The 27,879-nt window shown below is 45.1% G+C and overlaps 1 protein-coding gene across 1 annotated transcript; it reads left to right on the top strand.

The window, feature by feature from the left end:
• MMEL1 (membrane metalloendopeptidase like 1) lies at positions 1–27,879 on the top strand. The gene is made up of 23 exons (XM_033156401.1): positions 1–203; positions 374–537; positions 5,150–5,209; positions 6,963–7,124; positions 8,446–8,526; positions 9,260–9,355; positions 10,469–10,587; positions 11,804–11,869; positions 12,732–12,866; positions 13,312–13,401; positions 14,957–15,093; positions 16,331–16,424; positions 17,954–18,082; positions 19,108–19,206; positions 20,246–20,329; positions 20,821–20,924; positions 22,089–22,147; positions 22,769–22,888; positions 23,675–23,808; positions 24,339–24,404; positions 25,492–25,587; positions 26,057–26,133; positions 27,513–27,879. Exons 1-23 carry the CDS (start codon positions 154–156, stop codon positions 27,610–27,612), a joined length of 2,322 nt encoding a protein of 773 aa, XP_033012292.1. The 5' UTR covers positions 1–153; the 3' UTR covers positions 27,613–27,879.

Here is a 27,879-nt window from a genome sequence, read left to right as displayed (position 1 = left end):
GTGTCAGTGGAAAGTGGGGGTGTCTTTGAATCCACTCCTTTTGGTGGGGTCAAGGAGGTTCTCCTTCCAAAGTACCAAAAAGGTCTCTGTTTGGATGTGAGCAAGATCACCAAGACATCTCTGCTGATCAAAGCTCGTTCTGCAGAACTGGAGATGGAGAATGAGGTTGGGAAATCTGTGGATAAGCAAATGGATAAATACATGTAATTATTCTGGTCTTTTTTTTAAAGCTCACTTTCTTTCTCTGTTTTGTTCTGCTTTTGCACATTGCCCTCTCCATTCGCCCATTTTCCGTTCTTCTGGTGTGGTGTGTGTATCCCTTTAGAAAGCCAGAGGGACGTGAGGTTAATCATTTTGTGCCCTTCTTCCCTAGAGTGACCATAATGGGGAAATCAGAAAGCCAAATGGATATTGTGGAGAAAACGACCAGATCTGGGCAGAAGTCCTGGAGCTTGGTTGCTCTCAGCTTGACTGTGCTGCTAGTCCTCATGAGCTGTGCTGTGGTTTCCTTAGTAATCCTCTACTTGAAAAGCAGAGGTAAGAGAACAACAGTTACTTATCTGGTTTCCTTCTCTCCTTAACTGCAAATTTGGGCAAATTGCATACAGTGCTTTAAAAAAAAAACTATATAGGAAAGAATTTGCTACCATTGCTTGGGGGGTGGGATTGGGGGGATAATTTGTGAAATCTCTTCTCCTAATGTGGTGTGTGTGTGTGAGTGTGTGTGTGTAAATATGAATAAACTCACCACAATCCCATCTGCAGTTTTCAAGGTAAATCTCAATTTGACAAGAATGAAAATCAAGAAAGGAGTCCCTGTATAATCGAGAGCATTCTCCACCATACCTTACAAGGGGTGAATAGTAATCCCAGACCCCGGGCAAAAAAAAGGAAGTATAGCTGCCATTGCCCACCATAGTATAGCAAATTAATTGTTGAGTTTTGACACAGAAAACCAATATTTAAATACTCACTGCTCCACAGAGTCTATCTACCTATCCTACTAACTAGGCTGCTCTGGGATTTGAGGAAATCAGAATATACAGAGTCTGTTTGTGTGGGGGGGGGGGGAGAGAGAGAGAATGTAAGAGAGAAAAGATGTATAAGGGAAATAGAGGGAAAAATTGGTTTGAAATATCATCCTCAGTTACAATAGCTTGGCTGAGTTAACAAGAGCCCAGATTCTCAACATTCACTGGTAGACATAAGAATGTGTGTTTGCATCTGTCTCTGTTGAGGGATTCTTCTTGTGCAGTGTGGATTGTAGGCAGAATGAGTGAGAGGGGCTTATTAGATGTAGACAGTTTGGGATCTGCTACGCTTATCATGCTAGAGCAGGAGATGCAGTAAGCTTGTAAGAACTGAATATTGTGTACCTTCCTGCAGAAGCCCAAACCAAAGGCAGTCTGTCGCTAGAAGAAGCGAGTTTTAAAAGAACTCCCACACAGAACTGGGAAGGAGGGGGGGGAGAGCGACTTGCTGTATTTATTCTGCATTTAAAAGCTTTTGGTTTTATTTTAAGGTTCTGATGGCAGCACTGATTTCCTCCTCGCCACTAAAGTGTTGCCTGAATATTTTGTCCCCGGGTTCATAAAAATATACATGTGTTGTGGAGGATAGAGTGGATACAGAGAAGCTTTCCCACCTCCATTCATAGAACTAGAAATCAATCGTTCAGCAGAACCAGCTCCCAGTAGATTTAGGGAAGAGGAAAGGATTGTATTTCATTGATATCTCATTTTTAGCCTAAGAATCTTAGAAGTAGTCCCTAAGAAGCCCATGGGGACACGTTCTCTTCTGGGCAGCATTCAGAGGAGGGTGCATGCCATTGGTAGGCAGGGCAAGAGGCAAAAGAAAGCAGAGACATGAATGCCTTTGTATAGTAGGTGAGTTTCTGAACACACGCAAAACAGCCTTATCCTCCAACCAGGCAAACAAAGTGCATTATCAGAGGGTTGTTGTTTTTTTAAACTGTTTATTAAAAGATTTTCATGGATATAATAACAATAACAATAACAATAACAATAACAATAACAATAACAATAATAATAATAATATAACAATAATTTAATATTTATACCCTACCATCTGTCTGGGTTTCCCCAGCCACCCTGGGCAGCTTCCAAAAGAAGATTGAAAATACATTAAAACACCAGTCAGTACAAACTTCCCTAAACAGGCTGCCTTCAGATGTCTTCTAAACATGAGAGAGTTGTTTATTTCTTTGACATCTGATGGGAGGGGTTCCACAGGATGGGCACCACTACCAGAAGGTAACATATAACGTCCTCTGTTTTCAGTTTGCAGATTCTTTTCTGCATGTCAGTTACATTCAACGTGAGACATTGCTGCCATGTGCATTCTGAGGTTGGGGGGAGAGAGAAGTAGGTCCAAGGAAATATTCCAGACAGATCGAAACACTCGGGAAGGGTGCAAGAAGAGACTGGTCATGGGTGTAAGAAAAGGCCCTGCTGGAATCAGCAAAGGGCCCATTTGCTCAGCACCCAGTTCTCACAGTGGCTAACCAGACAGTGATGTAGCATGGGTTGCCAGTGCCCAGGGCAGAGCCTACGTTGTGCACCCCCCAGTAGGCTGGCAGCTGGGGTGGAGGTGTGCACCCCAGCCCCAAAGGTCAGCTTGGGTGCAAGCTTTCCTTCCAGGAATTTGCCAGTCCCTCTTTTATAGCCACTGGAGCCAACTTCAGGGGGCTATGGGCAGTGGCAGAGGAAGCCGCTCGGTGCCTGGGGCGGTGCGCTCAGGGGCAGTGCGAGCCGCCCATAGGGTGATGGGCACACCATGGGGCCTCCGGAGTCCTGCCTGCCTCTTCCCACTTAGCCACCCTATAGCTGGGGGGAGGCAGCAGGCAGTCCGTTGGGCAGCACAGAGCCTCCCACGCCACAGTGAGTGCCACCCGGCATTTTGTCACCCCCCTCAGTGGTGACACATGAGGTGGACCGCACCCGCCGCACCCCCTTCCTCCACCCCTGGCTATGGGTGCTTCGTCACCCACCATAATGTATTCGTGGGGCTGGCCCCCCAGAAAGACAATGGGCAAAGTTGAAGCCCTTCATTGCAGGTGCCCACAATGTTCGGTGCGAGATAGCACCTATGTTTTTACAGCCTTCAAGTAGGTGGCCATTGCCCGCCTCTTATGTCAAATAAATCTTCGCTTTGTCCTGTCTTAGAGAGGTATTCAGGGTGACAGGGGTGTTAGGTCAGGATAAATCACTGTGAAATAGGCTCTGAGAAGGGGTGCTCTTTTGACAGATTCAGTAAAAGTAGTAGGGCCCCCCCACACACACACACACATAAGTGCCCACACATACATAAATCAAATGCTGCTCTAAATCAATTGCTGCAGTCTTTTCTCATAGGGGAGTCACTCTGTCCCTTTGAACATTTTGGTGGGTCCTTTCTGAGCCTTCTCCAAGTCAACTCTCTCTATATATATATTCTAACTATAAGAAGAAAAAAAACAAATATTTCACACATTGGCGTTTGTGTTATCGGTGTCACCCAACTCCTCTAAGTTCAGGAACACTCTGCAGAAAGTTTACACATTTATATCCATTCCCCATGGCGATGCAAATAAAATTACCCTGCTGGTTCTGGGTCTCGGTGATTTTCACACCTACATAAAAGCAAAGGCTACTGAAACCAAAGGTGCCCATCAAGCTGCATTGCATTGTGGGAGTTCGTGGTAAGGAGAGCAGGAGGGTGGGAATCCTAAGGAGTTGTGTTCTGTATGCTGGGAAAAGAACATGGTTGAGCTGGCTTGACAGGAGGCATTGCAAGATGACCAGGGGTGTCACACATTTCTCAAGGTCTGAGTCTGAAGATACAAAGCTGCCTGAAAACTTGGCTCTAAAGGAGGGGGACCTCAGGCCTGTGACCCAAATGCTGCCCTCCAACTCCTCTATTTGAACTGCATGGCATTTCCCCAGGCCTCATTCCCTCTCAGAGACAACATCATCCTTGGGTGCTTTTTCATGGTTGGAATGTGTCCTGAATCTGTGACTATGCCTCATGGTTACCTGCAAGGAAAATGGAGAGATTGGGGGTAGGGGTGGGTGTCTTACTCCACATAGGTAAGAGTCACATCCATTGCACATGTTTGTATGTGGCCCATAGGCGCCAACTCCTAGGTACTGAGGTCCCCCCTGAATAAAATATTTGAGGAGGCTGCTAACCCCAAAGTTGATGGGCATGCCATTCAAATGGTGGGTGTGCATCTCATCTTGTGATTCATTATGCAGCCCTTACCTGCCCCTCCCCAACGTTATATTCAAGTTGGCACCCTGATCTGGCCTCTATATGTGGCATCTGGAAGGGCACCTACAAAAGAACAAAGAGTAGAGATGAATGGGACTCTGAACACCTTGGTCCATTGGCAATATCATGAGCACACTGCCTCAGAACCTAAAGGCTGAATAATTATTCATCCTTACTAGGTTAAGAGGTCCCACTGACAATGTCCTGTCTAAGATCCCCTCCAAACCCTGGAGCCATCAGTGATGAAGCTCCTGGAATACACCATTGACACAATGCCAGAATAATCTATGGAGATGTCAATAACATTTTGGTGGAATATTGAAGAGCAGTTGCTGGGAATCACAAGTGGCGAGAGTGCTGTTGTGCTCAAGTCCTGCTTGTGGGCTTCCCATCATGGGCAACTGGTTGGCCACTGTGAGAGCAGCATGGTGTGTCTGATCCAGAAGGGCTCTTCTCATGTAGAACATGAGAGATGATAGAGGTGTATATAATTATGTGTGGGGTTGAGCAGGTGGACAGAGGATAGTTTTTCTCCCTCATAACACTAGAACTAGGCTAGAACTCAGGGCCATGCAATGAAGCTGAATGTTCCAAGATTCAGGATGGGGGAAAAAATATTTCTTCATGCAGCACATATTCGATCACATGGGATGTAGTGATGACCACTAACCTGGAGAACTACCCTCTTCCTCCGTGAATTTCTGTCAATGGTAGCTGGCCACAATGTCTATGTCCTGCCTCTACTGTCAGAGGCAATATGTCTCTGAATACCAGTTGCTGTAAATTGCAGGTAGGGAGTGGTTTGCTGGCATGTGGGTTTTTTGTGTGCAATCCTTGTGAATGGTCTGTGTTTTATGTGCTTTTCTTATATCCACAGAGTTACAGTATGGTGCCAGTCCACAGAACGTATGCACCACCCGTGGGTGTGTAACAGCAGGTAAAAATGATATTATTTCCTGAATCATTTTTTTCCCTGCTGGGGTCCACTGCAGGGAATGCGCTGGCATAGCAGACCCATGAAGTCAGCAGGATTGAACCCTCCACTCATCAGCTATGGATAGTGCTCCACTATTGTTTTTTTCTGCAGGGAACAAACTGAAAAAGCAGGTGTCTCCCAAATCCCCCCACCAACCAACTTTGGCAGTACCTCCCACTTTTGAGCCACTAGCTGTCAACATGATGTCAAATGATAGTTGGCCCAGCTTGGAATCCCTAAGACAGTTGGATAGTGCCTTGTACGCCTCCTTCTGGCAACTCCTGCAGCCAAGCTGGTGCCAAAAGTATTGCTTTCCTTTCCTTTGGACCACATTGACAAGACCAGGAGGGGTGTCTTGTCACCTGGGCAGCCCAAGAACACCTTACACACTGCCAAGGTTTGTGCCCTGGGGAGCTTACTTTGTTCCTGCTAATGCAGAAGTCTGACTTCACCCCCAGAGGTGCACTTTATTGTGTATCAAAACAGACAGATGCCAAAAAGGCTGACTCCACCCACTTGTCAAAGTTGTGCCATGGTGGTGGGAGAGATAATGATCGGTCCCCCTGGGCCAAAAATGTTCCACATAACCCTGGCTTAGGGGGAGCCCAGAAAAGGCAAATGATCAGGTAACTTAATCAGAATATACTTCTGAATTAATTTTGGCTCTGTCCTCATTTTGATGTTTGATTATCAGATACAATAGGAGTGGTGGACTTTTTCAGCCTGAGGGCCACATGACCTTCTGGGCACCCTTCAGGGGCCACATGTTAATGGTGGTAGGGCCAGGGGCAAAACTGGGAAGAACCACTAATGTAAAGCAACTTAATGTTATATTTATACAGTAGGCTAGGTTCTAGACACACCCCTCTATATCCCATATTCTAAAACAAACAGGTTGCCGTTTTGTTTCCAGTCCCAGTTCAAGGGGCTTGCATTAGCATGGGGGAGCTATTTAATCACAAGCATTATTTATTTTTTTGCAAAGTTACCAAGCATGTAGTGTTGTATGCCAGAACAATTCCAGCTCTAGGTGAATTCTTTATTCTTCTTTCTTTTTTGCCAATTTTTTTTTGCCTTTTATTTTTTTAACAAATTAACATCAAATTAATTCCAATTTAATACAAATTTAAAAGTTGACTTCCCGTTCCACTGCTTTGATGTTTCATTTCCCACCCTTAATTGCTGCTCAATATTACATACATTTCCAAATTTTGTTTCAAAATATTTTAGCCTTTTAGCCTTAATTGTTTTCTATTTTCTTCTTTACTTCCCATCAGCTGCTCTTCTTCGATTCCTGCCAGACCTTTACTTAGCTATAACATATTCGCAAATGTCGGGAATAATTGCTCCTCACTTTGTAAGCCCACATGCATCCTTAATTTTTAAATCAACAAACCACAAATACAAAAAAGCTCTAGGGGAAATTCAAGCTCTAGGGCAGTGATGGCCAAACTTGGCCCTCCAGCTGTTTTGGGACTACAATTCCCATCATCCCTGACCACTGGTCCTGTTAGCTAGGTATGATGGGAGTTGTAGTCCCAAAACAGCTGGAGAGCCAAGTTTGGCCATCACTGCTCTAGGGGGATATGCTGCCTCTAGGTACAAACTGGCACACAACAGCTGGGAATGGGCTCAGTTATTGGACACCACAAGTGTACTTGCATGCAGTCTGCTTCCCCAATAATGGACACACTTATGTCTTCATGACATGCAGCTGCCAGAATAATTCAGAACATGGACCCCACGGCAGAACCTTGCCAGAATTTTTACCAGTATGCCTGTGGAGGCTGGCTCAGTCGTCATGTCATCCCAGAGACCAGTTCAAGATACAACATCTTTGACACACTGAGGGATGAACTGGAGATTATTCTCAAAGGTGAGGGTCTATTTTCTGTACTTTCCCATTACCTGCCTACTTCCCCACTCAGTGCTAGGTCTGTGCACAAGCTAGGTATGCTGCAGTATAGGGACTCAGATTATGACGTTCTAAATTACACACACACACACACAAAACCCAGTTAGATTGTTAGCCACCTCTATCGAAGGTATGGATATGGCAATGGAAAGTCTCTGTTCGTTGGCATTAAAGGTAAAGGTAAAGGGACCCCTGACCATAGGTCCAGTCATGGATGACTCTGGGGTTGCGGCGCTCATCTCTCTCTATAGGCCAAGGGAGCCAGCGTACAGCTGCCGGGTCATGTGGCCAGCATGACTAAGCCACTTCTGGCGAACCAGAGCAGCGCACAGATATGCCGTTTACCTTACCGCTGGAGTGGTACCTGTTTATCTACTTGCACTTTGACGTGCTTTCGAACTGCTAGGTGGGCAGGAGCTGGGACCAAGCAACGGGAGCTCACCCCGTCGTGGGGATTCGAACCGCCGATCTTCTGATCGGCAAGCCCTAGGCTCGGTGGTTTAGGCCACAGTGCCACCCGCATCCCCTAACCATTGGCATTACCCATGGTTAATTCAACAATACTGTCAAAGAGGTGGTGTCCTCCACATGTTGCACAAAGGTGCAAAACCTTGGAGAGCGCCACAACAGAAAATGCTCTGGCAGATGGCGGTAAAGAACTTTAGTGCCTTGCTCACTATTAAGTTGTATTTTGACCAACAGGTGGATGTAAACAGCTTCCAGTGTAGCTTGTTTTGGTCTCTGCAACTTCAATCCATAGAAAGTGAAAGCAAGAACCCAGCTACTGGTGATTTCAGCCAGGAAGAATAAGCCCAATTATCAGTGATTTCAGCCAACAGTTTAGCAAATCCCTGTTTCCAGCATTAAGAGCATAAGAAGAACTTGCTGGATCAGACCAAAGGTCCTTCTAATCCAGTGGTTCCCAACCTTTTTTGGGCCATGCCCCACCTAAGCATCTCTAAAATCCTGATCCCCCCCCCAACATATAATTCTTATTATTCAAAAAGTGAACTCTAAAAAGCCATTCACTGTTAATAACTCATTCTCGAATTGCCCCATGCTGGGAACCACGGTTCTAATCCAACATTCTCTTCTCACAGTGGCCCAACCTGCAATTGCTGTTCATAAACAGTGGAGGCAGAAACCACAAGTACTTTATCAGCTATTTCAGCCATGACCTCACCTGCACCCAAACAGAGAGAACAGAGAAGCCATATTAATTTTCTAGGAAGCTGCTGGTATCGCAGGTCATTATGCTATCACGACCCTTTTCTTCCTCCAGGTGTGCTAGAGACACCAGAGCAGGAAGATCGGGAAGCCTTCCAGAAGGCGAAAATGCTTTATAGATCCTGTATGAATGAAAGTGAGTCTCCTCCTCCTCTTTATTCACCCATTTGCCCTATTTATCAAGCTGTTTTCCCTAGTGGCCACTTTTAGTGAATGGAGTACGGTTATACAGTATGCTTAGCTATATATGGTTTACACTGTAGCTAACGAAATAATGCATTGCATATTTTATTGGTTAGGGGAAGGGAAGCTCAGTGACAGAGCATCTGCTTTGCATTTAGAAGGTCCCAGATTTGGACCCAGTAGTCCGACAGTGTATGGTAGCTTCCTATGGTCATTTCTTCTTTCAGACACCTGTTTTAGATGCACTTATTTCTATTGTCTCCAATGTTGATTGGTGACATGCTAGATGTTGCAAGTGTTGGGTTGCAGCTTGCGCTGGAGGCTGATGTGCCTGCATGGGAAAGAGGAGAGAGAGGAACCTCCAGGCATATTCAGCATATTCAGTCAGGTTCAGGAGGTTGCTGTCTGAAGACCTGGACAGCCACTGCAAACCTAAGGAGATAATACTGAGCTCTGAGTCAGTATGACGTAGCTTCCTTTATCTTCATGGATCTGCCATAGCTCAGTGGCTGGAGCGCTGGCTCTGCATATAGAAGTTCCCAGGTTCAAACCGCAGTATTTCCAGGCAACACAGAGCTTAATCCTCCAATTCCTTGGTATAAGGCAGGATCCTGTACCAGTGCGCTAGGTTTCCTTCTCATTTATTTATTTTTTCCTGCTGCTTTTCTTTCCTTTCCCATTCGTAGGCACCATAGAGCAACGTGACTCATTGCCTCTGCTCGAGGTCTTGCACACGGTCGGAGGCTGGCCAGTGGCTTCTGCAGACTGGAATATTACAAACGGTAACAAGGAGGCCAGGGGAACTTCGAGCTTGTTATTTGTTTATTGTTTTTACAACCAAGCAGTGTATACATTTTATGAAAAAAATAAATAATAGTAAGTAAAGGAGGGTGCCCATCTTTGAGCAGGGATGCTATAACACTTAGAATCCCCAACTCTGGCACTTCGGTGAGGACTGAGGGTGGTGACCTATGGGGGTGAAGCCCTACCCTTCCAACTCTTAACATTCTATGTGGACTGTATGGGTGGCCAGTTGGGAACAGCAGATTCAACCTGCCGGGGCAGCGTGCCCCATTTCCCTGCTTGAGACGAAATGGGGAAGTGCTTCCCCACACTGCTGTGCCACCCACTGCAACACCACCACCACCTGCACCACTGCCACGTCACCCACCTCCATTGGCACCTCACCACCTCTGCTGCTGGAAGAGAAGCGGCATCGCCAGCAGTTTTCAGCGAGATCTTGCCAAGATCTCGTGAGATCTTCCATGCTCCCTGAGATCTCGTGAGATTTCCACAAGATCTCACTGGGCATTGATGCCAATGCCAGCTGGCTTTCAGTGGTAGAGCGGTGGACCCTAATTCCCAATGTGTCTGTTGACTGGTGTAGGTCTATGGAGCCTATGCAGCCAAAGTTGCCGTCCAACATTGGGTCTATGGCGTTGAAGCTTCCATGCCAGGTTAGTCGGGCGGCCCACCCATGAGGCAGGGTGAAGCAGCCACCTCAGGTGGCGGAAGCCCCCAAGGCAGCACCCCACCCACCCTGCTGCCTCCAACACTGGCATTGGCTTGGATTAACACCTGAGAAGAATTCAGGGGTCCTAATCAACATATCCATCTTCCTCATTGGATGAAAGAACTCAAAGTATTATACAAATGTACACCGCAAACATATATTACTCATTTATTTCCTGCCTAATCCTGTGACCTTGGAAAGGCTATAGGAATTTACGCTGGTTGCTAATTGTACATTTGATTTCAATTGGGCTTAGTCATAAGTTACTGCTTAGAGATAATTGTGATACATAAGTAGTTGAAATAAGAAATTTATTATTATTATTATTTAATTAAACTTTTTAAAAAATCTCATTTTCTTTTCTTTAATCCTTTTGCCACAGAGCCAAACTGGAAAATAGAAGACAAGCTTGCCTTATTGAATTTTCAATATAACGCACGGGTCCTCATTGACATGTTTGTGTGGCATGACGACCGGGATTCCAGCAGAAATATAATTTATGTAAGAAAGCATCAAATCAGGGAATTGTGGTACTTTAGGTTGGTGGGCTGTTCTTCTTTGCCCATTACATGCATTTGTACATTTCACTCCCCCATACCCAATATTTTATGGATATTCTCTTCTACTATTCCTCTTCCATCTGTTTAAGATATCATCATCATCATCACTTTTAATTTGTATACCATCTTCCTATCTTACAATACCCAAGGCGGTTTACAAGCTGAAGAAACAAATAATGTACTCCTTATATCAATCTAATGCAATACAAAAATGTGATAATAAAACATAACTTTAAAATAAGCAACCTACATCAAATAAAGTAACATTCAACGATCATTAGAATAATGCAGAATAATATTAAATATCAGCATATAAAAATTAAACAGAAATCTACTCATAACAATTACAATAAATAATTTCTATACTATTTCAATTTCATTGAAACACAGATATATAGCATGTGGCCTAGTCCTTCTAGGCAGGTGGAAATTGCATGTAGTCCTTGAAATAAACAGCATCTCCAAATAAAGAACTGGGACAGTCAGAAGGAAGCTGGTATGCTGTGCTTCAAATGTGCTGTTTCCCCAAACTGAAAGGGCTGGGTTGTAACCAGTGCTCCTTATACTCCTAAGTATACCCATTGAAATTAATGGACCTGGCTAACTTAGATGTAACCTACTCCTATTGCAAGCTGTTTCTGCTCAGTATTGCAGGACAAGTCAACCATCAGCTCTAGGCAAAAGACAGATAATCTTTTTGTGCAAGTGGAAGACAGATCATGGTGCCTTCCTGATGTTGAACTATAGCTCCCATCATCTCAGACAATTGACCATGCTGTCTGGGGCTGATGGGAGTTGTAGTCCAACAATATATGGAGGGTGTCATATTGCCTATCCCTGCTATATGTGGTGTGCCACTTGAGATCCTAAGAAGGCTGTGGATTGAACCTTCACTTGGTTCCCTAAAGCTATTGTATGCTGAGTCACACGATTGGTCCATTAGCTCAGTATTGTATCTTCCAATTGGTAACAGCTCCTCTGCATCTTAATAAGAAAAGTCCCAGAGGTGGACATTCTTTGAATTAGAAATGTCAGGAATTGAATCTGGGGCCTTCCATATGCAAATCATTTGGTCGTCTTCTAAGCAATGGGATTTTGATGCTGAGATCTTTTGTTGTATCCTTTCCTACACAATAAGAAAGATTATTTTCTTCCAGATTGACCAGCCTGGGTTGGGAATGCCCTCAAGAGATTACTACTTTAGTGATGGCAACTACCAAAGAGTAAGTATTTCCAAACTTCACTTTCACCTTTTAAACATCACAATATTGAAAGATTCTAGGGATCCCACACATTCTGTCAACCATCAACTGAAGTAGCTGCTGTTCTATTCTCTGCTCCATTCATGGTTTATGGGCTGGTCTCAGGGATATCTCCTAAAACATTGACAATCTCATGAAGAGTCGGACACGACTGAACGACTGAACAACAACAACAACAACACACCCAAAAACTTTTACTACTCTTGGCAAATGCTTTCTGCTAAGGACATATTACCTAAGAACCCTCTGATTTTATTTGAAATTCTGGTGCGTAAATTAAGAATTATTATCTGGATCTCATTTCAATCTGAGACAGAAAAGAGTTTGGGTGCTCGTAGGAGGTCATCTCTTCTTCTTAGTTACAAGACCCCAAAGCTCATTTTCTGGCCTGAGCCTACTAAGCTTTTCTTGCATCTCTGTTGACTAAAATATCAACAGCCAAGCCCAACTCAAAGGTGGTCCTTCAGAGACACCAATCCCAGATCATTTAGAACACGTTTTGCGGGGGGGGGGGGGCTATATTCTTTCAGATGTTGTTGGCCATCAGCTCCCATCAGCTTCAGCCCACAGTGTTGATGGTCAGGCACAGTGGGAGTTGTAGTCCAACATCAACTGAAGGACCACAGGCTCCCCATCTCTGGTTTAGATATTTATACTTCAGATGTAGGACTATCAAATGAATTGGAAGCCACTGAACTATCCAGTGGTAGTCTCTACCTTCAGTGTTTCTGACTGTTGACAACTTTGTCTGATGAATTTATTGCCTCTGGACTGTGCTTAAATGCAAATTTCTAACATCTTCTCTTTGTCCTCCTCTGTTTAGGTGAGGGAAGCTTACTTCCAGTACATGGTCCTCATTGCCAAAATGATTAGAGAAGATATGAATGTGTCCAAAGATGACAACTTTGTCCAGGAAGAAATGAGAAAGGTTATGGAATTTGAAACAGATGTAGCAAACGTGAGTACAGCACGTTTTTTTGGAAAGCTGAAGAGTAAATCCAAAGGGGTATGAGGACAGCAGCATATATAGGGTTATAGCCAATGTTAGTGTACTCAAATGTAGACCCATTGGGTTGTATCAAATGTAGCACTATTTTAAACTGACATAGTGGTGTACTTGTTCCAGTGGTGAAATGCTTTGTGCCAGTGGAACATTGTGGTGCATGAGAATGCATAAGCACATTGCTGGTGACTTTGTTGTGAAATAGCTGGAGCAATGAGTTTCTGTCAGCATAACTGTTCCATTGGATTCCTCCACTGCACAATGTGATAACTCACAAAAAGTCCTTGAGCTAGTGGACAGAGAACTTCCTGGGTGTCTCATCCAAGGAGTAACTTCCGAATTGTCCTTGAAATTTCCTTTTGGGGAAAACACGAGGGCAACTCTGATCTTTGCTTTCTAGGCTACGGTGCCTGCAGAGGAAAGGCATGATGCGACTTTGCTATACAACAAAATGACTGTTGCTGAACTCCAGAACAAGTTTGAACTAAACGTAAGTGTTTGAAGATCTGCTCCCTAATGTGCTTTTGGAATGACAATCTCAGATTCCAAAACATAAAATGTTTAGTAATAGAAGTTGGGATGGGTGAATCTGACAATGTTGGTTTCTGTCAAATTTTGGGTTTCAAGCTCTTCAGTTCAGTTCTCCACATTTCTACACCCGTTTGAATTTTTTTGTGTGCACCATACTGGCCTGGAGATCTGCAGTGCAAAATTCAGTGAAGTGCGAATTTCAAAGGGTGATTGAGAAATAGCTCAGTTGCTTAGAGAGCATGGTGCTGATAATGCCAAGGTGGCAGGTTCGATCCCTGTAAGGGACAGCTGCATATTCCTGCATTACAAGAGGTTGGACCAGATGATCTTCAGGGTCCCTTCCAGCTCTACAATGCTATGATTCTGTTTGTGATTTGTTTAGGAAAGTACTAATTAGGTATGTTAATCTTTACATGTGAAATGAATTGAAACCTCCCCCATCCCTAGTTAGCAGTAGAGGAGGCCATGACTATGTTCTTCTGAAGGAAGCCTCAGAACCTAGTCCTGCCCTCTGTCCAAGTGAGACACAGGTAATATGAGGCTTACCCACAGTGGCTGGCAGGATAGGTGGGGCTGTGTTGCTCTCCTGGCTTTCTAATGCCACATATCATTACTACTTAGTGAGAAGAGGAGGAGGAGGAGGAAGGGCAAGGTAGTGGGGAGCTTGCTGTGGGTGCAATGGTGAAGTTAATCTGATCCTCCCAACTGCGCCTGCAGCTTGCTGAGCTCCCTGGTGCCTTGCCCCCCCCCTTGGTAAGCAACAGTGATGTGCAGCATCAGGAGTCAGGAGCCCCACTTGCCCCACCAGCTACTACTGGTAAACTTCATTTTGCTTGTGCCTCGATTGGACCCAGAGGGCAGGACTAGCACCAATGGGTGGACATTACAGGGAAGCAGATTTCAGCTATACATTAAGTAACTTTAGAATGGTTAGAGCTGATCAGCAATGGAACAGACTGCCTCAGGAAGTGGCATGGAGATGCTGAAGCCAGTGGCTGAGTGGCCACCTGTCAGGGATGCTTCAATTGCATCCTACATTACAGGTTGTGCATGGAGCGTGGAGGGCTCAGGGAAAATGGAAGCTGTACTCCAACAGCATCTGGGCAAGGTTGAAGAGCACTGGAGCAGGGTTCTTTAGAGCACTACATTCTATGGACTCTCTCCCTATGAATCCTTTTCTGCAAGATGATAAATACCTTTGAATGGGACGTGTTGAGGAATGCATGATCTAGGGATGCTTAAGGAATCCAGTGTTTGTGATTTGATATAAACCGAACTGGATCTTCTGAACTAGTGTGTCCACCAGCTTTTGCACTTCCTGATCAATCCCCCCCCTCTTTTATACTGTGCATATATCAGAAATTAAATCAATTGAGCAAATCCCTTTGCTATGTCAATTTCAAGGAAAAACAATTCCAACAGGACCATGGAGGGATGAAAACTGAATTTCCCAATATCTTTTTTAAAGACTTGTTTTCATTTTTCCCCTCCCCCACTCTCTCTGTGTCATCTAGGGGTTCAATTGGACACTCTTCATCCAAAATGTAATGTCTTCGGTTAACATTGAGATCAGTCCCGATGAGGAGGTGGTCGTGCACGGAATGCCGTATCTCCGGGAGCTAAAAGATGTCATCGCCAGTTATTCAGCCAGGTAGGGATGCCAGATTTCTTGGACTGAGGCGGGGGAGGGGAGGGGGAAGAAGGAAGCAAACATAAAAAACATAAAGAGAGAGAAAATGAAACAGTAAAAGAGAAGCAGAAAGAAAAACAGATAAACAAACAGAGAGAAGGGGGATTGGGGAGAAATACAATTCAGTCCACATTTAGAGGTGAATTTACCTAATCTGCATTTCCCAAAGCAACACACAGATCAAAACACAGGCATCCTTCAAAATTCACACTTTTCTGAATTTTTCATTCCAGTTTTCCAGCCAGGTAATATGAACAAAAATGCATATGCTAGAGTAGAGTGTGCGTATAAATGCACGTGTTAGTGAAACTAACATACAAAAGTGCATTATTTTAGAGAAATCGGCTCACAAAAAAGTGGTTATTGGTGAAATAAGCAGGCAAAAATGTATTGTGTTTATTAAGTTAAATGGCTTTGCAAAAAATGTGTATTAGGCAAAACTGTATTATTATTATTATTATTATTATTATTATTATTATTATTATTTGCAAACTGATGTTGAAATGTGAAGACGGGAGCTTAAAGCTGAAAAAAGAGAAACTGAGAGAAACTAACATTGGTAGAGCGTGACTGAGTAAAAGAGAAACACAGAAAGAGGGAGAGAAACTAAATAGAAAGCGACACTGTGAGTGTGTGTGTGTGTGTGTGTGTGAGAGAGAGAGAGAGAGAGAGAGAGAGAGAGAGAGAGAGAGAGAAGTTATGGCTTCCCCAAAGAATTCTGGGAGCTGTAGTTAAAGTGTGATGAGAGTTGCTGGGAGACCCGTATACTTTGGGGGAAGCCATGACTGCTTAAATTGGCATCGTATTGCTTTCAGTGTATGGGCTGAAAGTGACCTCAGTGTCAATCTTTAAATTATGACATTGGACTGCAGTGCTATGCACACAGCTCCATTCAACATAGCAGGACTTAATGGCTGAGTAAACTGGCTGAGGACTGCATTGCAAGTTATAGCAGAGCTTATGTATTCCATATGCTCCAGAGTGCCTTTTATTGAATGATGCAGTAATGGGGGCAGTGGGGAGGAAAGAGACAATTTAACTCCTTCCTTCCTAGATGTTTATCAGTTCAAAATCACCCTGAGGGGTTTTAAATTTCAAGAGGGTTTTAGTAATTAAATTATGCAGCGAGCAACCCATTTAACAATTCCTAACTTCTGCTCTTCCTGTGCCCCCCCCCAATGTATGCATACACCCCCAGCACAATCCAGAACTATCTGGTGTGGCGCCTGGTACTTGACAGAGTCAGCGGTTTGAGCCGGCGTTTCAAGGAGGCCAGGGCAAACTACCGAAAGGTAACACTCTTCCACTTTTTACTCACAGGTTTTACTGATATCATTTTGGGCGGAGCCATTTACTAGTGTTATAGGTACTTTTTACTTTCTTTGGGAGGGGGGAATTTCTCGATGTATGTTGCAATTGGATTATCAAGATGGCCACCGACCTCTGAGGCAAGTCGAGGCAGCTGTTCTCACCGTTTAACTGTTTTATTGCCCTATTTTATTGTTTTATTGTTTTAATTCCTTGGTATTTTGCTGGTAACACCCCTGGCTCTGTTGGGATTTCTGCTGAGATACTTAAAAAAAAAAGGAAGCAGTTTGGTGAGCATTACCACCTGCTAACCTTTTCACTCGTATAGACCAAAATGGAATTATAACAAAATCATGGTTAACTTTTGTAATTATCCCAATTTATAAAAAAGGCTATCCTGAGCAGCTGTGTAACTATCACCCTTTTAGTCTCCTGTCCACTATAAGCAGTGATTTTTTCCTATATGTTTAGGGGTACTCTTATTTTGACTCAAGAAAATCACCATTTTTCTAGTTCAAATCAGGAAAAATAAATACAGTAAACGGACAAAAGTACAAAGATTCACAAAATGTTTAGGGGTATGCGTACCCCTGCGTCTCCCCCCCCCCTCCAAGAAAAAGCACTGGCTATAAGTAAACTCTACTCTAAACATTTAGAGCACTGTCTATTGGACTGGATTAAAATGAATGGAATTATTGGCCCTCAACAGATTGGATTTACAAAACAGAAATCAAATGCCATGGATTGAACTGGGAACCACCTGCTTGCAAGGGCACATGCTCTGCTACTGAGCTACAGCCTCTTGGTTCTGTATCTTGATGTCTTACATATTTCCTTTTGTGGCTTGTATTTATTTCACTTGTGTACATTTATTTACCTAATAGCATTGTTTTGAGATATGCCCAGAGCATAGAGCTTCACAGTACTCGGCAATCAGCTGATAGTCAGGTATTGTGCAGCCCCAATCTAAGCACTCCGCAAGCTCCAAGGGTATGCTGATGAAGGCTGCATCTTTGCCAGGATGGTTTGCTTTCGGAAAAAAAGGGGGGGGGGTCATCTGACATCATTGCAATGGCAGGTGGTTGATGAGTAGATGACCTGTCAAATTTGGCCCATAGCAGTTGGGAGAGATAAACATTCTGGCTCTCCAGCCAGATCTAATTCTCCCCATCACCACCACCCTGCAGGAGGGCATTAAGATAGTCTAGACCAGGGGTTGTCAACCTGGTCCCTACCAACCACTAGTGGGCATTTCAGGATTCTAGGTGAATCCTCCTTCCGTCGAGCGCTGGTGGGCGGTAAGGAAATTTTACCATCAAGAAAGATGCATTAGTGGGTGGTGGGTATAAAAAGGTTGACTACCCCTGGTCTAGACGGTGGACAACCTTAGAGCAAAGAACAAGGAGCTCGTGCTGGGCAGATAAGGGGTTTGGAAGCCAGCTGAAGGGATGTTGGGAGCAGGCGTGATGTGGTCTGTATGACGAGAGAAGTGTTTGGACTTCTTTTCTCCAAGGCACTTTATGGCATGATGCTGGAGGAAGCTCGGTGGCGGGAATGTGTGAGCTACGTCAACACCAACATGGAGAATGCAGTGGGAGCTATGTATGTTAGAGAGACTTTTGCTGGCAAGAGCAAAAGTATGGTATGTTGTTGTTTCTTGGTTTTCTTATTTTTCCATATTCCTACCCCCCTCATCGTCCCAGCCACTGTGAATCATGCCTCCACCTATGTGCACAGTCTTAACCATAGAGCTGGTTTCAGTGTAATGTTAACTGTAGTTTAGCATTACAATAATGAGGGAAGATGAGTCTTGGACCCTCACATAGGCCTCAAGCTTGGAAGGTTTCACTGCAGTTTCTCATGGCATCCAAACCCAAAAACCTAAAGCTTGATCCTGACTTGTTTGGTGAAGGAAGCCCACTTCAAACCACAGTTTATAAAGTTGTTGTTTATCCCAAGAAACTATTGCTAGCTTTAACCTCAGTTTAGAGTTTGGAGGCATTGCTTAAACTGTGGTTAATGTGAAACTGGAAGTGAAAATGACTGACCTCGTCATAGCCATATGAAAGTGTGAATTTCAGTGATGTCCAAACAAGCCCATGGCTCTGTCTTTGAATCATGCAGCAATATAGGATAGGAACTGACACAGATACATTTCTGCTAGCAAAGAAACAACCTTAATGGGCCCAGCTTAGCCCACACCAACAGCACTGACTTGGGCCCCACACTGTAGGTGCCCGGCGTGCCCCACCCACACCGCAATATCATGACACACACGCTGTAGTGTCATGATGTCATAGGGTGTGGCGCAAGCTCCAGCGGCACAGCAGCGATTGCACCCTTCCCATCCAAATGTCGCACTTCCTCTCTCCCCCAACTCTGTGTTCTCTCCCACCTCCCCAAATCCATGCTCTCTCTTCCCCTCCTGCCAGAAATCTGTGCTCTTTGCACGGGGTGTGGTGCCCGCACACCTGCCCCCACATTTTGTAGATGCATAGCCCCTATATGGGTAATTTTGTGGGAGCTCAGGCACCCAGAGCCCTGGGGAGATGGAGCCTATGGCCCACACCTGATTGATCTTCACTTGGAGCTCTACATTCTGTTATTGGAAACGGCATGAGGATTATACCTCCTCCCCCCCCCCCCGCCCATCTATTTTTGCTTCAGGTCCGAGACCTCATTGAGAAAATTCGTGAAGTGTTTATCGAGACACTGGATGAATTGCAGTGGATGGATGAAGCATCGAAAGGGAAAGCTCGGGAGAAGGTCAGAAGCAATGTGTGTCTAAGAATAGTTTTCATTAATGAAATTTCACATGAATTTTTTTTCATATTTAAAAAGATAACAAATATATCAGACCGTTCATATATCTTATGAAGACCATTTCTCTGTCTCTCTCAAATATGAAGCAATGGAGAATTTTCATACAAGATGCAGAATAGGGGTGAGCAAGCCCAGGCCAGGGGGATGAATGTGGCCCTCCATACACCTCTATCTGGCCCCCCAAACTCTCCACAGATAGCATCCCCTCCTCAACCACACACCCCTTTCCCAGGCCACACCCCTCACCATCACTTATTGCATCCTCCTTGAGTGCTTTTGCCTTGCTGGGATACGTCCTTGAACTCTGATGATGCTTTTACAGAGGATCGAGTGGTGTGAGTCCACTTAGAAAGTAGCCTACAGCACAAAGGGGAGAAATTGTACGTGCTGCTCTGCTCACTTTGCCTCTGGCCCTGCCCACCACTGACATGTTGTCTCCAAAGGGTTCCCCACAAGGCCATGTGCCCCTCTGGTTGAAAAAGAGGGGAAAGTGGGTATACAGTATGTTGCATTTCAGCTGTGCAAAAAAATCAGAGGTTTCTATACATGTTTGTTCCAGAGGATTATCTCAGTTCAAAGACAGGCAAAAGCACTTGAAGGATGTGGAACGGGACCAGTGTTAAGCCTGTCCTGAACAGGGGGAACGGCCTAGGGTGATGTCCAAGGGCCAGATGGAGAGGCCTGGAGGGCCAGGTTTGGACTCCCAGTCTTGAGGTTATTCCTTAACCCCTGTTTGCACCTTCATTGAGAAATAAATATTGGTGTGCTTTGGATCTTCTGAAGTGTTGCAACCTGCCTCGCCCATGGCAAACAGTAGTGTAAAATAAACAGCGGTGTTTAAAAAAAAATAATAAATGAGAAAGGTTGGAAAAATTGTATACAGGCACTGTAATATAAATAAACCCAATAGATGAGTATGATACTGCCTGGCCCTGGAGAAAGGCAAGAAAGTGAGGGTTTGGTTTCTGCTGTCTTCTTCTAGGTGACTGCAATTAGAGAGCAGATAGGTTACCCGGACTACATTCTCGAAGGTCAGAATGAAAAGCTAGATCGGGAATACACAAATGTAAGTGTGAAGGCGATACCCGGACATTTCCATTAAGGACAGTTTTGGAATTGTAGCCAATTGCTAGTGCTACTCACAGTAGACCCAGTGACTTTAAGGGATATGACTAACTTGGGTTTATTAATTTCGTTGGGTCTTCCCTGAGTAGAACTTAGAATCATTGAATTGTAGAGTTGGAAGTGACCGCAAGAGTCATCTAGTCCAACCCCGTGCAATGCAGCAATCTTTTGCCCAACATGGGACTTGAACCCACAACACTGAGATTAAAAGTCTCATGCTCTACTGACTGAGCTATCCCTTCTTCATTGGATACAACCTTTTGTCTGTAATTACTGGTAGGCATGCTTTATAAGACAATTATTTGGTTTTTCCATGTAACTGGGCATTGATGTCCACTTGGTAATAGGGACAACAACTCAGCAAAAGGACCTTCAAGACAAATGCTTGTATTATTATTATTATTATTATTATTATTATTATTATTATTACAGCTGAACTTCAGCGAGCATGAGTACTTTCAAAACATCCTGCAAAACCTCCAACATGGAGCTCAGAAAAGCCTGAGGAAGCTCCGGGAGAGGGTTGACCAAGACCTGTGCGTATCTCTATGGATTGCATGATGTCTTGCAACAGGACAGGGGAAGCACTTTCAGCCTGGGGGCCACATGCCCTTCTGGGCAACAATCCAGGGGCCGCATGCTAGTGGGAGAATGGGGAGAGAAGCAAAAGTGGGCAGAACAACAAATGTAAATCCTACCTTCGTAGAGTAAGCTGGGTTCTGCACACTCTGGCCGCCCTGCATTCAGCCAAGCAAGAAGCATTTTCAGAGACACAGGTCACATTCCAGCCAGACAAAAACATTCAAAAGAGGGTGAAGATCAGGGAGAGTAAAGGAGGGAGCCCCACGGGTCAGACAGAAAGGCCTTGAGGGCCACATTTATTCATTTTGCCAAGATAATATGAGTATGCAGGGAGCAGAAGGCATCTGTAGGGGAGACTCAGCAGCTCTTAAACCTCCAGTGCCTGCTGATTATTCCCTACAAACCAGGCTTTGGGGCAGAGATCCGGGGCCTCACTCAGCAGAATGAAGAGAGAACCCCAAAATGAGTGACGCAATTCACATTTCTATCAAACGAGAGGGTGTGTGTAAGATCATGAAGTACAAAACCTGAAACTAGGCCATGGAGCATCAACTTTGTGATCAGACGGCCCAAGCTTCCATTTTTACCATCCCCAGGTAGGGATGGGAAAGACTCCCTGTCTGAAACTCTGGAGAGCTGCTGCCAGTCAGTGTAGACAATACTGAGTTAGATAGACCAATGGTCTAACTCAGTATGAGAGTTTCCTATGAACCTAACTGCACCGCTGCTATGGAGTGGGACATGATTTGCTTAACATGGAGGGGAATCAGAGGGTGGTAGACCCCCTCAAACGTTTTGCCCCAAATCCAAACATTGTTTCAGAATCTTGATGAAAATGAAATTATGGGGGAAGCTTGCAGAGAAGAAATATTAAAGTATTCCCTGCCCTCTAACTCTCCCCTACAAATGCTTCTATGACATTTACCTAATGAGGGTCAGCACAGAGTTTAGAAGCTCAACCTTCCAATAATATGATATTTTGACTGCTTTATGTTAGCAACTGTCCCATTGTTGTGCTGGGGGCCCTCCTCCATTTGTGTGGGTGTTTCCATCCTTGCGTTATGCTACACAAGTTAGCACTGATCCTGACAATGGCTTTCAATGCTGATCTCTTTCAGATGGTTAATTGGTGCTGCAGTGGTCAATGCCTTCTACTCCCCTAACCGGAACCAAATTGGTAAGTCCCAAAATACTCCAACAGATTTAGGTGGCAACCCTGAACATGCCTACTCAAAGTAAGCCAGTGGGACTTACTCCAAGGTAAGCGAGCAGTGAAAAATGCATATTTTAGTGACAAATCAAAAGAAAAAAATGCATTGCAATAGCTTTGCAGGAATGTTGAAATTAGGCAAAATGGCATACAAAGAAGAAATCCACACTGAAATGGTGCTGGATTTTCCTGAGAACTTTTTTTGGGTGGTGGTGGGGAACCCCACAAACGTGTGTGGAAATGTGGAGAACTGAACTTTCAAGTGGGACAATAAGAAACTGAAATTAAGATTCACCCCTCCCTGGTGCACACCTGTAGGCCATGTGATACTCTTGGCAATGGAGCACACTTGCTGGGCAGGGATATGTGGGGCAAGGAAATCCTTAGGTAGCCAAGTTGCTCAGGGCTTTAAATGCTAAAAGAACCACCTTGAACTGCACCCAGTAGCATGCCAGCAGCCAATGCAGCTTCCACAGCAGAGGCGGAGCATCCAGGAAATCCATGCAGTTCCTCAGTCACCCTCAAAATCTATCACACTGAATGATCTTCCCTTGCCATCATATTTCCTTTTTCCTCTATTTTCTGTAGTATTCCCAGCTGGGATCCTGCAGCCTCCCTTTTTCAGCAAGCACCAGCCACAAGCCCTCAACTTTGGAGGTATTGGGATGGTAATCGGACATGAAATCACGCATGGGTTTGATGACAATGGTAAGGCAAGTCAGCAGAGCAGCTTGATCTGCCCCTTCCCTGGTAGGTTGGGAAGAAAGGGCGGGGAAGAAAGGGCGTTCAGAAATAGAGAGAGAAGTGGGTGCCAATGAAAGAGAGGGAGAAAGTTGCAGGGATGTTTGGATAAAGAGAGAGAATGGGTGTTAGCAGTGCTATTTTTTCTAGAAAAAGAGGTGGCAGAACTCACAACGAACCCTTGATCTCTTAGAACCCCTCCCTGGCACACACCTGTAGACCATATGATACTCTTGGCAATGGAGCACACTTGCTGGGCAGGGATATGTGGGGCAAGGAAGTCCCACCTGAGAGGTGCCGGAGCTGAGCTCTGGCTGCAAAAAAAAAAAAAAAAAGCCCTGGGAGTTAGGAAGTGTGAGGGAGAAACATGGGAGTGTCAGAGAAAGAGAGAGGGAAAAAAACAACATGGTGGGTTGGAGAAAGAGAGAGATAAATAAAACCATAGGGGTGTCAGAGAGAGGAGTGTAATAGCCAAGCCTATCTGGTCAAATAGCTTAGTTCTCTTTCTCAAGTTTGGCAGATTTTGATATTTGTTTTGTTGTGTGTGTGTGTGTGTGCGTGCGTGCGCTGAAAATTTTAGCTGCGTTTCATATATAATTTTAGAACTTGGAACTTTTTTTGTAAGTGGTCTACAAATATTTCCACATAAATAAAAAGGAGGTGGCCCTGCCTACCATCTCTGGCCTAGGACCCCTGTGTTGCGATGCGGGTGCCTACCGGGTTGCTCATTTCTTTCTCCTCCTCCCCAAACAGGCAGGAATTTCGACAAAGAGGGCAACATGTTTGACTGGTGGAGCAACTTCTCTGCCACGCACTTCAAGGAGCAGTCGCGCTGCATGATCTACCAGTATGGCAACTACACCTGGGAGCTGGCCGGGGGACAAAATGTGAGTTGGGGCCACGGAGGCACTGCCCCACCAACCTCAGTATGCTCTCAATCAGCCCCTGCCTTCACGCCTTCTTACTTACGATGAGTCTAGGGGGTGCCCATGCCTGTCGCCTTCCTTCTTCTCAGTCTGTGTTGCCCTTGCAGAACTCGGCAGAGAAGGAGGATGGGGGCAAAACTAGAATTAGCTGGCTCTGGCACCACCTGCTGGTGGGCTCCCTGCTTTCTGCCCTACCGGTTCCAGTGGGCAGCCACCGAAGGCTCTGCTTCCTAGCCCATCGTTCATTAAGACCAGATTGATGGAGTACCTGGGAGAGGCCCTTTTTTGTGGTGGTGCCACATATCATGGAATTCTCTCCACAGGGAAATCCACTAAGTTGAGGGTTGCTTTTGGGGGCCAGTGGGCACATCTGGAATTCTGAGGTCAACCATCGCAAAATGGCTGCTATGTGGTGCCATGATTTCAAAAGTTCAAAATTATTGAGTTATAATACAACCATATGTGGAACTGAGGAGCATTTGTTGCCATAGGTCAGTGGAATCAACACACTCGGAGAAAACATTGCCGATAATGGAGGCGTCCGTCAGGCCTACAAGGTGATTTGAAATTTACTTGTGTGTGTTTTCACTGCTGGAAACTGGGGGTTGAATTTTCTGCTTCTAGGTTGTATATTATTATAGATGTTGATGATGAGAATACAGTATTGGATGAGACTCTCCTAAGAAGTCCCATCAGCACAATGATTTCTGCAGGTGCAATGGGGCTTTCCCTCCATCTCTCCCCCCTTCACACATTCCACACCTCCCAAAATTCACTTGGGGGGGGGGGCAGGAAAACACCCAGAACAGCACACAGGGAGGAAGAGAGCAGATTGTTCTGCCTGACAAGCTGAAATGCTTGCCCAGATGAAACTTTGTCAGAGCTTCCACCCAATGTACTGTAGCCAACTGAATTTGCTCAGACTAGAACCCTAGTAGTAGTATTAGTAGTATTTTATTAATTGCCTTCTGTACCAAGATTTCCCAGACTTGGGTCTCCAAGCTGTTTTTGGACTACATTTCCCATCATCCCCAGCTACTGGTCCTGCTAGCTAGGGATGATGGGAGTTGCTCTACACCATCGTCTCAAGATGGCATCCAATAAAAACAGCCAAAAAACTTGTCGGGACCACAATGTCCTGACTTGTTTCTGGAAAGTGCAGATAGTGGTATCTTAACAGGGATGCTATTCTACAGAACTGAAAGCCCTGCTCTCTGATATCTTCAGAGCCCTCCAGCAGGTGGATTTCGTATTTAGCAATTAGGGCATCTTGAGGTGGCCATCTGTATTGTGAGAACAACAGGGGTGTGATAAGAGTTCATTTTTACTATTAGCCAGAGGTGGCGTAGTGGTAAGAGTATCAGGCCAGGACCCAGAGGACCAGGGTTCAAATCCCCACTCAGCCATGAAGCTCTCTGAGTGACCTTGGGCCAGTCGCTGTATCTCAGCCTAACCTACCTCACAGGTTAGGTAGGTTGTTGTGAGGATAAAAATAGGAGTGGGGTAGAGGCCTATTTGCCTCACCACAAGCTCCTTGGAGTAATAGTGGGATATAAATGTAACAAGTGGAATGGTGGAAGATATTGTTTTTTTCAAGCTACTCATTCGGTTGTTTTATTATTATTATTATTATTATTATTACAGGCCTATTTGAAATGGGTGGGAAAAGAAGGACAGGAACCAAGATTGCCTGGTCTTGATCTAACCCACAACCAGCTCTTCTTCCTCAACTTTGCACAGGTGTTTTTGGTCGCGGGAAAGGAGAATATTGATTTGGGAGCAGGGAGAGGGCTTGTTTAATGTAATGTTACGCATTTGTCTGGCTCCCTTAATGTGGGAGAGGTATAGGTCAGAAGCTCAAAAAGTGAATGAGATTGAATACCCTGAGGTTGGTGTGCCTGGCCCCTCCTTCCTGCAAGGAATCCCTCTAAATATGCTGCGGGATGGGTGGGAGCGAAATCCACAGCAAATATGCCTTCCCAAAAAATTGTGGCATTTGAAGCCACTGTGCTCACATCATGTCTATTTGCATCAATTACCCTGCTGCTTTGCAGTCCCAGAGCTGTAGGTTGCACCCACACCAGGGGTTGTAATATTCAATATTCAGCTGTCTCAAGCTTTGAGTCAATGCTGATTTTGAATGGTTTTATCTGGGTATTCCAAGGCTTTCTAAACTCAGTTACAATCAAATTCATTGTCCATCTCCCAGGTGTGGTGCGGTTCCTACAGGCCAGAATACGCCAGCCAGTCTATTAAGACTGATGTCCACAGTCCACTGAAATACAGGTAAAGCCCCCATGAAGCCTTCTCCCACCTTCTGCTTGCTCACACACCGCCGCTGATCCAGCGGACTAGTTCACTACCGTTGCAATACTGCCAACGTTCCATTTCTCTGCGTCCGTTCTCACCAACAGCTCTCTCTTTCCCTGCTTCGCCAGGATTCTCAGTGGGGGAAATGAACAATTGGAATGTTCATAGGCATTCCATAGCAGCTCAGGCAGCTGCACCAGTGTCATTCCTCTGGAGCCAAAAAAGCAAGAATGGTTGCCAAAACTCCGGTTTACTTTCTAGTGTGAGGTGTCGTTTTGCCAAGTTTATTACATCTATTGATTGTCAGATTGCAGCCACAGAGTTACAGTTCCCAGAGTAGTTTGTTTAGCAATTAATCCCTCTTCCCCTGGGAATTCTGGGTGGGAAATCGGGATCTCCAAGCAACTCTCAGTACCCTTAGCAAACTGCAGCCCACAGGATTATTTGTGGGAAGCCATGACCAGAGGAAGTGAGAAAAAAGTGCCTTCAGTGTCTGATGTGGCTGACCAGACACATTGTGAGGGGTGATTGTGCTCAGGCACACAGTGTATGGAGGGGGGGAGCTTAAGACTTCCTTCCCTAGAAGCAGTTTTAGTGAAAATCCTACCTCCCCAGGCAGCAATTAGCATCCTGATAATGTTTGCCAAGGGACACGGGTGGTGCTGTGGGTTAAACCACTGTGCTGCTTGGGCTTGCCGACTGAAAAGTCGGTGGTTCGAATCCCAGCAATGGTGAGCTCTCATTGTTCGGTCCCAGCTCCTGCCAACCTAGCAGTTTGAAAGCACACAGTGCAAGTAGGTAAATAGGTACCACTCCAGCGGGAAGGTAAACGGCGTTTCCGTGCACTGCTCTGGTTTCGCCAGAAGCGGCTTAGTCATGCTGGCCACATGACCCGGAAAAACTGTCTGTGGAAGTGGACAAACACTGACTCCCTTGGCCTTTAGAACGAGATGAGCGCCGCAACCCCAGAGTCATTCACAACTGGACTTAATTGTCAGGGGTCCCTTTACCTTTACCTAATGTTTGCCAAGGGGAGCGTTGTTACCTTCACCAAGGGGGCGGGGGGATGAATTCTGTCACTATTGTGATCCTTCTCATGTGTACTCTGGCATACATAACAATTGCCCCCAACCACTCTTTAATTTTAGAAAAACTCACCACGTAATGTTATGTGCAATTAAAGCCATAAGTGGTAGGTCAATGAGTGGTGAAGCTGCCATAAAGAAAGATCGCTTTCGACCATTCCAAGTTCTATGCATTTTGTAGAAGAAAAGTCCCTCCTGTGGTTCTCACCTAATCCCACCCATTCCTTTCCAACCCTCAGCTTCTTTGCCTCTTCTATTCTTCCCTCCTAGGGTGATGGGCTCCTTGCAAAACTTTGAAGCCTTTTCTGAAGTGTTTCACTGCAAAAAGGGCACCGCCATGCACCCAGCTGAGAAATGCAGGATCTGGTAGCCAAAGGACTTGGGCCTCTACAATCAGACCTCTGTTGTCCGAATTTGTTCGGGTTTCGCCAATGACGTGCCTGGTGGTCTATTTTGTCTCTTCCCCTTGCCTGCTCCAGTTCAATCACAGCCACGGTTTACGGTGCAAGTATCACAGCAATGGTGGGTCAAGCTACAGTTGTGCATGCGGTGATTCAAAAGTGGACTAAGCACTAGTGTTTTGACATGCCACCTGTGTTGCTGCAGGAAAGAAAGAAAGAAAAAAAGACTTTCTCAA

Source organism: Lacerta agilis, chromosome 8 (genome assembly GCF_009819535.1).
Source record: "Lacerta agilis isolate rLacAgi1 chromosome 8, rLacAgi1.pri, whole genome shotgun sequence".
In the NCBI taxonomy this organism is placed as follows: domain Eukaryota; kingdom Metazoa; phylum Chordata; class Lepidosauria; order Squamata; family Lacertidae; genus Lacerta; species Lacerta agilis.
This window is presented reverse-complemented; position numbering and strand designations above follow the sequence as displayed.

Excerpts from the sequence above, each read along its gene's own strand:
- MMEL1 (XM_033156401.1), top strand. The coding sequence starts at position 154 with ATGGAGAATGAGGTTGGGAAATCTGTGGATAAGCAAATGGATAAATAC. Across the intron at positions 12,867-13,311 it reads TTGAAACAGATGTAGCAAAC|GCTACGGTGCCTGCAGAGGA; the intron begins GTGAGTACAGCA and ends TTTGCTTTCTAG. Across the intron at positions 25,588-26,056 it reads TCTTCCTCAACTTTGCACAG|GTGTGGTGCGGTTCCTACAG; the intron begins GTGTTTTTGGTC and ends TCCATCTCCCAG.